A 12,472-nucleotide genomic window follows, 5' to 3' on the forward strand; every position below is an offset into this window, starting at 1 on the left:
CTTTATTTCTCCTCTCCTATTACCTTTACTCTCCTATTACCTTACTTCCTCTCTCCTCTCCTCTCCTATTACCTTACCTCTCCTCTCCTCTTCTCTCCTCTCCTCTCCTCTCCTATTACCTCTCCTCTCCTCTCCTCTCTCCTCTCCTCTCCTATTACCTCTCCCTCTCCTCTCCTTACCTCCTCCTACACTCTCCCTCTCCTCTTACCTCTCCTCTCCTATTACCTTACCTCTCCTCTCACCTCTATATTACCTTACCTCTCTCTCACCTCTCCTCTCATATTACCTTACCTCTCCTCTCCTCTCCCATTACCTTACCTCTCCTCTCACCTCATATTACCTTACCTCTCCTCTCACATCTCCTCTCCTCTCCTATTACCTCTCCTCTCCTCCCCTCCCCTCCCCTCTCCTCTCCTCTCACCTATCCTCTCCTATTACCTTACCTCTCCTCTCACCTCTCCTCTCATCTCCCTCTCCTCTCCACTTACCTCTCCTCTCCTCTCATCTTACCTCTCCTCTCATCTCCTCTCCTCTTACCTCTCCTCTCCTCTCCTATTTCCTCTCCTCTCCTATTACCTTACCTCTCCTCTCCTCTCACCTCTCCTATTACCTCTCCTCTCACCTCTTCTATTACCTCTCCTCTTACCTCTCCTCTACTCTCACCTCTCCTCTCCTCTCCTATTACCTTACCTCTCCTCTCACCTCTCCTCTCCTCTCCTCTCCTATTACCTTACCTTTCCTCTCACATCTCCTCTACCATTTACCTTATCCCCCTATTACCTCTCCTCTCCTCTTACCTCTCCTATTACCTCTCACCTCTCCTCTCCTATTACCTTACCTCTCCTCTCACCTCTCCTATTACCTTACCTCTCCTATTACCTTACCTCTCCTCTTACCTCTCCTCTCCTATCCCTCTTCTTCCTACTCCTGTTCTCATATCTCACCTCTCTCTCCTCCTCCTCTTCTCTCCTCCTGTTCTCTCCCCTCACCTCTCTCTCTCCTCCTCCTGTTCTCATATCTCACCTCTCTCTCTCCTCCTCCCCCTTCTCCTGTTCTCTCCACTCACCTCTCTCCTCTCCCTCCTCCTGTTTTCGCCCCTCACCTCTCTCTCTCCTCCTCCCTTTCTCCTGTCTCGCCCCTCACCTCTCTCCTCGCTCCTCCTCCCCCTTCTCATGTTCTCTCCCCTCACCTCTCTCTCTCCTCCTCCCCTTTCTCCTGTTCCCGCCCCTCACCTCTCTCTCTCCTCCTCCCCTTTCTCCTGTTCTCACTCCTCACCTCTCTCTCTCTCTCTCTCCTCCTCCTCCTGTTCTCTCCCCTCACCTCTCTCTCTTCCTCCTGTTCTCTCCCCTCACCTCTCTCTCTCCTCCTCCCCCTTCTCCTGTTCTCGCCCTCACCTCTCTCTCTCTCCCCCCTTCTCATGTTCTCCACCTCTCACCTCTCTCTCTCTCCTCCTCCCCCTTCTCCTGTTCCCTCCCTACCTCACCTCTCTCTCTCTCTCCTCCTCCTCCTGTTCTCGCCCCCTCACCTCTCTCTTCCTCCTGTTCTCTCCCCCCACCTCTCTCTCTCCTCCCTCCCCTTTCTCCTGTTCTCTACTCCTCACTCTCTCTCTCTCTCTCTCTCTCTCTCTCTCTCCTCCTCCTGTTCTCTCCTCACCTCTCTCTTCCTCCTGTTCTCTCCCCTCACCTCTCTCTCTCCTCCTCCCCCTTCTCCTGTTCTCGCCTCTTCACCTCTCTCTCTCCTCCTCCTCTTTCTCCTGTTCCCACTCCTCACCTCTCTCTCTCTCTCTCCTCCTCCTCCTGTTCTCTCCCTCACCTCTCTCTCTTCCTCCTGTTCTCTCCCCTCACCTCTCCTCTCCTCCTCCCTTCTCCTGTTCTCGCCCCTCACCTCTCTCTCTCTCTCCTCCCCTTCTCATGTTCCTCACCCCTCACCTCTCTCTCCTCCTCCCTCCTCCTTCTCCTCTCTCTCGCCCCTTCACCTCTCTCTCCTCCTCCCCTTTCTCCTGTTCCCACTCCCTCACCTCTCTCTCTCTCCTCCTCCTCCTGTTCTCTCCCCCCTCACCTCTCTCTTCCTCCTGTTCTCTCCCCTCACCTCTCTCTCTCTCCTCCTCTCCTTCTCCTGCTCCTCGCCCCTCATCTCTCTCTCTCTCCTCCTCCCCCTTCTCATGTTCTCACCCCCTCACCCTCTCTCTCCCTCCTCCTCCTTCTCCTGTTCTCACCCCTCACCTATCTCCTCCCCCTCTTCCTCCTCCTCCTGTTCTCTACCCTCCCTCCCCTCCCATCCTCCTCCTGTATCTCTCTCCTCCTCTTCTTTCACCTGAACAGGTAAACATAGTAAACATTGGTACCGTAGCAACAGAGATCCAGTCAGCTCTGGCCGACAACATCTTAGCGACGGGCGTCAGGGCAACGTTACTAGCAGCTGACGGCATGTGAGCATGTCTTCTTTCAGGGTGAAGTATCACACACAAACCCACACCTTGTGTGGATTTCATTCACAAACTCAATGCTCTTATGTCAGCCATGAAAACATTTGTCATCCTTCCCTCTGTCCCCCCAGGTATTTTCCCTATGAGGAGTGTAACCACTGTCTAGTAAGGGATATAGGGAACGTAACAGAAGGAGTAGAGATCACCTTTCAGTTTGCCTGCAAGCCTGATAGTATAGAGAGTGAGTGAACACACACACACACACATAGATTCGCACACGAACATGCATAGCCTCTCCCAGGTCACTTAATGTGTATGTGTGTGCATGCGTTCGTGTGTGTGTGTGTGTGTGTGTGCATGCGTTCGTGTGTGTGTGTGTGTGTGTGTGTGTGTGCATGCTCTGTGTGTGTGTGTGTGCGTGTGTGTGTGTGTAGTGTGTGTGTGTGTGTGTGTATGTGTGTGTGTGTGTGTGTGTGTGTGTATGCACAAGCTGTGTGTGTGTGCATAAGGCAGGCATGGCGCATGCAGTGCGTGGAGGTGTGTGTATGCACGTTGTGTGTGTGTGTGTGTGTGTGTGTGTTGCACAGGTTTCATGCGTAGAGACAGACTACCGTTCCAGCTCCAGCTGTCCTTCACCACCAGAGATCAACAGAAAGTAACACGCATCATTACTGAACAGAGGCGGTTACAACCAGCAGGTAACACACACACACACACGCACGCACGCACGCACACACACACACACAGACTAACACACACACACACAGACTAACACACACACACACACAGACTAACACACACACAGACTCACACACACACACACAGACTAACACACACACACACAGACTAACACACACACACAGACTAACACACACACACACACAGACTAACACACACACAGACACACACAGACTAACACACACTCTAACGCACACACAGACACACACACACACAGACTAACACACACACACACTAAATGCCTCCCGCTTCTCCTCTCTCTCATTCTGTCTCTCTCTCTCCTTCTGTCCTCTTCTCTCTCTCTCTCTCCTCCTCTCCCCTCTCTCTCTCTCTCTCTCCTCCTGTCCCCATCTCTCTCTCTCTACTCCTGTCCCCATCTCTCTCTCTCTCCTGTCCCCTTCTCTCTCTCTCCTCCTGTCCCCATCTCTCTCTCTCTCCTCCTGTCCCTCTCTCTCTCTCTCTCTCTCTCTCTCTCTCTCTCTCTCTCTCTCTCTCTCTCTCTCTCTCTGTCCTCTCTCTCTCTCTCTCTCTCTCTCTCTCTCTCTCTCTCTCTCTCTCTCTCTCTCTCTCTCTCTCTCTCTCTCTCTCTCTCTCTCTCTCTCTCTGTCTCTCTCTCTCTCTCTCTCTCTCTCTCTCTCTCTGTCTCTCTCTCTCTCTCTCTCTCTCTCTCTCTCTCTCTCTCTCTCTCTCTCTCTCTCTCTCTCTCTCTCTCTCTCTCTCTCTCTCTCTCTCTCTCTCTCTCTCTCTCTCTCTCTCTCTCTCTCTCTCTCTCTCTCTCTCTCTCTCTCTCTCTCTCTCTCTCTCTCTCTCTCTCTCTCTCTCTCTCTCTCTCTCTCTCTCTCTCTCTCTCTCTCTGCTGGGAGTGTTTGGTGCATGCTGGGAATTGTATGAGCGAAGGAGTGCGTGTGTTGTGTAGAGTTAGATATTCACAACTTTCTTTCGGTTTTCTATTTGTTGGTGGCATTTTTTGGTTTTCTTCTGTGCATGATTAAGGCTATTATTTTTGTTGTGGTAGAATGAAGTATTTTCGGCACGGCTTTAGGTGTGTTACTGAAGCTACTGTCACGGTGGAGGAGTTTCTGGTCGCCGTAGGAGAGAAGGTGGGATATGAGAATGTTGCTTATGAGTCACGGATGAATAAAGCGGTGGTGGTACTTCTTAAAGAAGAGTGTCTTGTTGATCGTATGGTTGAGCATGGTGTACCTCTTAAAGAAGAGTGTCTTGTTGATCGGATGGTTGAGCATGGTGTACTTCTTAAAGAAGAGTGTCTTGTTGATCGTATGATTGAGCATGGTGTACCTCTTAAAGAAGAGCGTCTTGTTGATCGGATGGTTGAGCTTGGTGTACTTCTTTAAAGGAGAGTGTCTTGTTGATCGGATGGTTGAGCTTGGTGTACTTCTTTAAAGGAGAGTGTCTTGTTGATCGGATGGTTGAGCTTGGTGTACTTCTTTAAAGGAGAGTGTCTTGTTGATCGTATGGTTGAGCATGGTGTACTTCTTTAAAGGAGAGTGTCTTGTTGATCGGATGGTTGAGCATGGTGTACTTCTTTAAAGGAGAGTGTCTTGTTGATCGGATGGTTGAGCTTGGTGTACTTCTTTAAAGGAGAGTGTCTTGTTGATCAGATGGTTGCGCATTTTTCTCCGTCAACAAGGGTAATGATTTCAAATGTACCACCATTTATTCCAAATGAACTATTGGAGGGCGAGTTATTGCGCTTTGGGAAGTTCGCCAGTTCAATTAAGGTTGTTGAAACAGGTTATGTCATTTCGGTGACAGGTGTTTATGTTTTTGGACTCACCGGAGCAGACTTTAGAGTTGTCGTTTAAAATCAAGTATGACAATAGACTGTATATGGCTTATGCTAGTACGGGTAGTCAACGGTGTTTTGAGTGTGGGGATGTTGGTCATAAGCTTGCCCGAAAAGGGAGAAGGCAGAGGGAGGGGCGCAGGTGGTCATCGTAACGCTTGGGCCCTCTGATGTAGGGAGAGGTGGGCCGACAGCGGTAGAGCAGCCAAAATCTATGCATCCTACTCAATCACTTTTTCTAGCTACTGTTTACAGGCCTCCTGGGCCATATACAGCGTTCCTCATTGAGTTCCCTGAATTCCTATCGGACCTTGTAGTCATAGCAGATAATATTCTAATCTTTGGTGACTTTAATATTCACATGGAAAAGTCCACAGACCCACTCCAAAAGGCTTTCGGAGCCATCATCGACTCAGTGGGTTTTGTCCAACATGTCTCTGGACCCACTCACTGTCATAGTCATACGCTGGACCTAGTTTTGTCCCATGGAATAAATGTTGTGGATCTTAATGTTTTTCCTCATAATCCTGGACTATCGGACCACCATTTTATTACGTTTGCAATTGCAACAAATAATCTGCTCAGACCCCAACCAAGGAACATCAAAAGTCGTGCTATAAATTCACAGACAACACAAAGATTCCTTGATGCCCTTCCAGACTCCCTCTGCCTACCCAAGGACGCCAGAGGACAAAAATCCGTTAACCACCTAACTGAGGATCTCAAAAAAAAAATTTCACCTTTATTTAACCAGGTAGGCTAGTTGAGAACACCTTTATTTAACCAGGTAGGCTAGTTGAGAACACCTTTATTTAACCAGGTAGGCTAGTTGAGAACACCTTTATTTAACCAGGTAGGCTAGTTGAGAACACCTTTATTTAACCAGGTAGGCTAGTTGAGAACACCTTTATTTAACCAGGTAGGTCAGTTGAGAACACCTTTATTTAACCAGGTAGGCTAGTTGAGAACACCTTTATTTAACCAGGTAGGCTAGTTGAGAACACCTTTATTTAACCAGGTAGGTCAGTTGAGAACACCTTTATTTAACCAGGTAGGCTAGTTGAGAACACCTTTATTTAACCAGGTAGGCTAGTTGAGAACACCTTTATTTAACCAGGTAGGCTAGTTGAGAACACCTTTATTTAACCAGGTAGGCCAGTTGAGAACACCTTTATTTAACCAGGTAGGCTAGTTGAGAACACCTTTATTTAACCAGGTAGGCTAGTTGAGAACACCTTTATTTAACCAGGTAGGCTAGTTGAGAACACCTTTATTTAACCAGGTAGGCTAGTTGAGAACACCTTTATTTAACCAGGTAGGCTAGTTGAGAACAAGTTTTCATTTGCAACTGCGACCTGGCCAAGATAAAGCATAGCAGTGTGAACAGACAACACAGAGTTACACATGGAGTAAACAATTAACAAGTCAATAACACAGTAGAAAAAAAAATGGGCAGTCTATATACAATGTGTGCAAAAGGCATGAGGAGGTAGGCGAATAATACAATTTTGCAGATTAACACTGGGGTGATAAATGATCAGATGGTCATGTACAGGTAGAGATATTGGTGTGCAAAAGAGCAGAAAAGTAAATAAATAAATAAACAAAACAGTATAAAAACAGTATGGGAATGAGGTAGGTGAAAATGGGTGGGCTATTTACCAATAGACTATGTACAGCTGCAGCGATCGGTTAGCTGCTCGGATAGCTGATGTTTGAAGTTGGTGAGGGAGATAAAAGTCTCCAACGATTTTTGCAGTTCGTTCCAGTCACAGGCAGCAGAGTACTGGAACGAAAGGCGGCCAAATGAGGTGTTGGCTTTAGGGATGATCAGTGAGATACACCTGCTGGAGCGTGTGCTACGGATGGGTGTTGCCATCGTGACCAGTGAACTGAGATAAGGCGGAGCTTTACCTAGCATGGACTTGTAGATGACCTGGAGCCAGTGGGTCTGGCGACGAATATGTAGCGAGGGCCAGCCGACTAGAGCATACAAGTCGCAGTGGTGGGTGGTATAAGGTGCTTTGGTGACAAAACGGATGGCACTATGATAGACTGCATCCAGTTTGCTGAGTAGAGTGTTGGAAGCCATTTTGTAGATGACATCGCCGAAATCGAGGATCGGTAGGATAGTCAGTTTTACTAGGGTAAGCTTGGCGGCGTGAGTGAAGGAGGCTTTGTTGCGGAATAGAAAGCCGACTCTTGATTTGATTTTCGATTGGAGATGTTTGATGTGAGTCTGGAAGGAGAGTTTGCAGTCTAGTTTAACCTTGCGCAATACCCTAGATGCAGTTGCACCCCTAAAAACTAAAAAAATGTCTCATAAGAAACTAGCTCCCTGGTACACAGAAAATACCCGAGCTCTGAAGCAAGCTTCCAGAAAATTGGAACGGAAATGGCGCCACACCAAACTGGAAGTCTTCCGACTAGCTTGGAAGGACGGTACCGTGCAGTACCGAAGAGCCCTTACTGCTGCTCGATCATCCTATTTTTCTAACTTAATTGAGGAAAATAAGAACAATCCGAAATTCCTTTTTGATACTGTCGCAAAGCTAACTAAAAAGCAGCATTCCCCAAGAGAGGATGACTTTCACTTTAGCAGTGATAAATTCATGAACTTCTTTGAGGAAAAGATTATGATTATTAGAAAGCAAATTACGGACTCTTCTTTAAACCTGCGTATTCCTCCAAACCTCAGTTGTCCTGAGTCTGCACAACTCTGCCAGGACCTAGGATCAAGAGAGACGCTCAAGTCTTTTAGTACTATATCTCTTGACACAATGATGAAAATAATCATGGCCTCTAAAACTTCAAGCTGCATACTGGACCCTATTCCAACTAAACTACTGAAAGAGCTGCTTCCTGTGCTTGGCCCTTCTATGTTGAACATAATAAACGTCTCTCTATCCACTGGATGTGTACCAAACTCACTAAAAGTGGCAGTAATAAAGCCTCTCTTGAAAAAGCCAAACCTTGACCCAGAAAATCTAAAAAACTATCGGCCTATATCGAATCTTCCACTCCTCTCAAAAATTTTAGAGAAGGCTGTTGCGCAGCAACTCACTGCCTTCCTGAAGACAAACAATGTATACGAAATGCTTCAGTCTGGTTTTAGATCCCATCATAGCACTGAGACGGCACTTGTGAAGGTGGTAAATGACATTTTAATGGCATCGGACCGAGGCTCTGCATCTGTCCTCGTGCTCCTAGACCTTAGTGCAGCTTTTGATACCATCGATCACCACATTCTTTTGGAGAGATTGGAAACCCAAATTGGTCTACACGGACATGTTCTGGCCTGGTTTAGATCTTATCTGTCGGAAAGATATCAGTTTGTCTCTGTGAATGGTTTGTCCTCTGACAAATCAACTGTAAATTTCGGTGTTCCTCAAGGTTCTGTTTTAGGACCACTATTGTTTTCACTATATATTTTACCTCTTGGGGATATTATTCGAAAACATAATGTAAACTTTCACTGCTATGCGGATGACACACAGCTGTACATTTCAATGAAACATGGTGAAGCCCCAAAATTGCCCTCGCTAGAAGCATGTGTTTCAGACATAAGGAAGTGGATGGCTGCAAACTTTCTACTATTAAACTCGGACAAAACAGAGATGCTTGTTCTAGGTCCCAAGAAACAAAGAGATCTTCTGTTGAATCTGACAATTAATCTTAATGGTTGTATAGTCGTCTCAAATAAAACTGTGAAGGACCTCGGCGTTACTCTGGACCCTGATCTCTCTTTTGAAGAACATATCAAGACCATTTCGAGGACAGCTTTTTTCCATCTACGTAACATTGCAAAAATCAGAAACTTTCTGTCCAAAAATGATGCAGAAAAATTAATCCATGCTTTTGTCACTTCTAGGTTAGACTACTGCAATGCTCTATTTTCCGGCTACCCGGATAAAGCACTAAATAAACTTCAGTTAGTGCTAAATAGGGCTGCTAGAATCCTGACTAGAACCAAACAATTTGATCATATTACTCCAGTGCTAGCCTCTCTACACTGGCTTCCTGTCAAAGCAAGGGCTGATTTCAAGGTTTTACTGCTAACCTACAAAGCATTACATGGGCTTGCTCCTACCTATCTCTCTGATTTGGTCCTGCCGTACATACCTACACGTACGCTACGGTCACAAGACGCAGGCCTCCTAATTGTCCCTAGAATTTCTAAGCAAACAGCTGGAGGCAGGGCTTTCTCCTATAGAGCTCCATTTTTATGGAACGGTCTGCCTACCCATGTCAGAGACGCAAACTCGGTCTCAACCTTTAAGTCTTTACTGAAGACTCATCTCTTCAGTGGGTCATATGATTGAGTGTAGTCTGGCCCAGGAGTGGGAAGGTGAACGGAAAGGCTCTGGAGCAACGAACCGCCCTTGCTGTCTCTGCCTGGCCGGTTCCCCTCTTTCCACTGGGATTCTCTGCCTCTAACCCTGTTACAGGGGCTGAGTGTTAGAGGAAATTATAGTTTAGATGATTAATTATGTATACATTATTGATTAGAACCATTTATTCTAATACTATTATGTTATGGTATGAAAAGTAAAAGTTATTGGTTAAGCTGTTACTGAAAATGTAAGCAGAATGAATTAATTGTTTGGGCCTCTTGGGAAGTTAACGGGGGAGCGATGCTATGGCTTGTCCGACAGATAAGAAATGTCTGGGAGACGTTCCAGGCCTGATGAACAATGGGCTCTTGTGAGAATCGGAGAGAGGGGGGATAAACTGATGATGTCATGTTCAGTTTATAACCTGTGGAAAAATGTGTATGCTTCAGTACTCTCTGGAATTAAACGCTCTTTACCTGGCTTTTAACCTGTTGCTTCTACTCGGGACGCTTGCGTCCCAACTAGAGCTCTGGAAATGCAAATGCGCTACGCTAAATGCTAATAGTATTAGTTAAAACTCAAAAGTTCATTAAAATACACATGCAGGGTATCGAATTAAAGCTACACTCGTTGTGAATCCAGGCAACAAGTCAGATTTTAAAAATGCTTTTCGGCGAAAGCATGAGAAGCTATTATCTGATAGCATGTAACACCCAAAAAGACCCACAGGGGACGTAAACAAAATAATTAGCATTTCGGCGTTACACAAACCGCACAATAAAATAGAAAACATTCATTACCTTTCACCATCTTCTTTGTTGGCACTCCTAGATGTCCCATAAACACTATTTGGGTCTTTATTTCGATTAAATCGGTCCATATAAAGCCTAGATATCGTTATATGTAGACTGTGTGATAAACGAAAAAAACATAGTTTCAAAACGTAACGTCATTTTTTAAAATTCAAAAAGTCGACGATAAACTTTCACAAAACACTTCGAAATACGTTTGTAATGCAACTTTAGGTATTAGTAAACGTTAATAAGCGATAAAATTCATCAGGAGGCGATGTAAAGATCATTAGCTGTCCGTCTGGAAAAATGTCCGGCTAGAAACTCAACGAAAATATCCGGTCCTAGACCAAAGGAGATACGGTGCCCTGCATGTGTTTGACCAAGAAAAAACTCGAAGGGAAATGACAAGACTCTAGACACCGTGTGGAAGCTGTAGGTACTGCAACCTCAGTCAATTAATTGTGGTTCACCTTTATCAATGGGTTCAAGTAGCGCATGGATATATTTTCCCATTTTCAGTGATCAGTTTTTCATGTGCTTTTCGATGTAAATGCCGTTCTGGTAAAGCCACAGCAGTGATTTAACCAGTTTTATAAACGTCTGAGTGTTTTCTATCCACACAGACTAAGCAAATGCATATACTATATTCCTGGCATGAGTAGCAGGGCGCTGAAATGTTGCGCGATTTTTAACAGAATGTTCAAAAAAGTAGAGGGTCGACTTAAGAGGTTAATTAGACATGATGATTAGAGGACAGGAAGAGGCAGGAATGTTGTTGACCCTCTTCTAACCAGAGCCATGACGGCCTACCGGGAAACAGTGGGTTAACTGTACAATCCATGTACACAAACAACAAGTGTGCGGTTAAAATTGGCAAAAAAACACACACATTTCTTCCCACAGGATCGTGGGGTGAGACAGGGATGCAGCTTAAGCCCCACCCTCTTCAACATAAATATCAACAAATTGGCACGGGCACTAGAACAGTCTGCAGCACCCTACTAGAATCTGAAGTCAAATGTCTGCTGTTTGCTGATGATCTGATGCTCCTGTCACCAACCAAGGAGGGCCTACAGCAGCACCTAGATCTTCTGCACAGATTCTGCCAGACCTGGGCCCTGACAGACCTGGGCCTTGACAGACCTGGGCCCTGACAGACCTGGGCCCTGACAGACCTGGGCCTTGCCAGACCTGGGCCTTGACAGACCTGGGCCCTGACAGACCTGGGCCCTGACAGACCTGGGCCCTGACAGACCTGGGCCTTGCCAGACCTGGGCCCTGACAGACCTGGGCCTTGCCAGACCTGGGCCCTGACAGACCTGGGCCTTGCCAGACCTGGGCCCTGACAGTAAATCTCAGTAAGATCAAAATAATGGTGTTCCAAAAAAGGTCCAGTCAGGACCAGGACCACAAATACAAATTCCATCTAGACACCATTGCCCTAGAGCACACAAAAAACTATACATACCTTGGCCTAAACATCAGCGCCACAAGTAACTTCCACAAAGCTGTGAACGATCTGAGAGACAAGGCAAGAACTATGCCATCAAAAGGAACATAAAATTCAACATACCAATTAGGATCTGGCTAAAAATATTTGAATCAGTCATAGAGCCCACTGCCATTTATGGTTGTGAGGTCTGGGGTCCGCTCACCAACCAAGACTTCACAAAATGGGACAAACAAAACAAAAGATAATTACTAATTAATAACACATTGGAATGAATTAACAAAAAAACAGAGCGAACTAGAATGCTATTTGGCCCTACACAGAGAATACACAGCGGCAGAATACCTGACCACTGTGACTGACCCAAACTTAAGGAAAGCTTTGACTATGTACAGACTCAGTGAGCATAGCCTTGCTATTGAGAAAGGCCGCCGTAGGCAGACATGGCTCTCAAGAGAAGACAGGCTATGTGCTCGCTGCCCACAAAAATGAGGTGGAAACTGAGCTGCACTTCCTAACCTCCTGCCCAATGTATGACCATATTAGAGACACATATTTCGCTCAGATTACACAGATCCACAAAGAATTCGAAAACAAACCCAATTGTGATAAACTCCCATATCTACTGGGTGAAATTCCACAGTGTGACATCACAGCAGCAAGATTTGTGACCTGTTGCCACAAGAAAAGGGCAATCAGTGAAGAACAAACACCACTGTAAATACAACCCATATTTATGCTTATTTATTTCCCTCTTCAGGGCCTGTTCTCTCTACAGGGCCTGTTCTCTCTACAGGGCCTGTTCTCTCTACAGGGCCTCTTCTCTCTACAGGGCCTCTTCTCTCTACAGGGCCTCTTCTCTCTACAGGGCCTCTTCTCTCTACAGGGCCTCTTCTCTCTACAGGGCCTCTTCTCTCTACAGGG

The 12,472-nt window shown here is 46.1% G+C and overlaps 2 protein-coding genes across 2 annotated transcripts in view; one reads left to right on the forward strand and one right to left on the reverse strand.

The window, feature by feature from the left end:
• The window catches only part of LOC115126035 (stromal membrane-associated protein 2-like), a 122,047-nt gene that overhangs the window by 91,088 nt on the left and 18,487 nt on the right, over positions 1-12,472 (reverse strand). The gene's annotated exons all lie outside the window — the stretch shown is intronic.
• The window catches only part of LOC135571344 (uncharacterized), a 30,649-nt gene that overhangs the window by 1,213 nt on the left and 16,964 nt on the right, over positions 1-12,472 (forward strand). The window contains exons 3-5 of the mRNA XM_065017115.1: positions 2,322-2,428; positions 2,557-2,666; positions 3,013-3,123. Of these exons, the coding sequence (XP_064873187.1) occupies positions 2,322-2,428; positions 2,557-2,666; positions 3,013-3,123 (328 nt within the window). The remainder of the gene's footprint in view (positions 1-2,321; positions 2,429-2,556; positions 2,667-3,012; positions 3,124-12,472) is intronic.

The sequence above is a fragment of the Oncorhynchus nerka genome, linkage group LG4 (genome assembly GCF_034236695.1).
Source record: "Oncorhynchus nerka isolate Pitt River linkage group LG4, Oner_Uvic_2.0, whole genome shotgun sequence".
NCBI classification, from domain to species: domain Eukaryota; kingdom Metazoa; phylum Chordata; class Actinopteri; order Salmoniformes; family Salmonidae; genus Oncorhynchus; species Oncorhynchus nerka.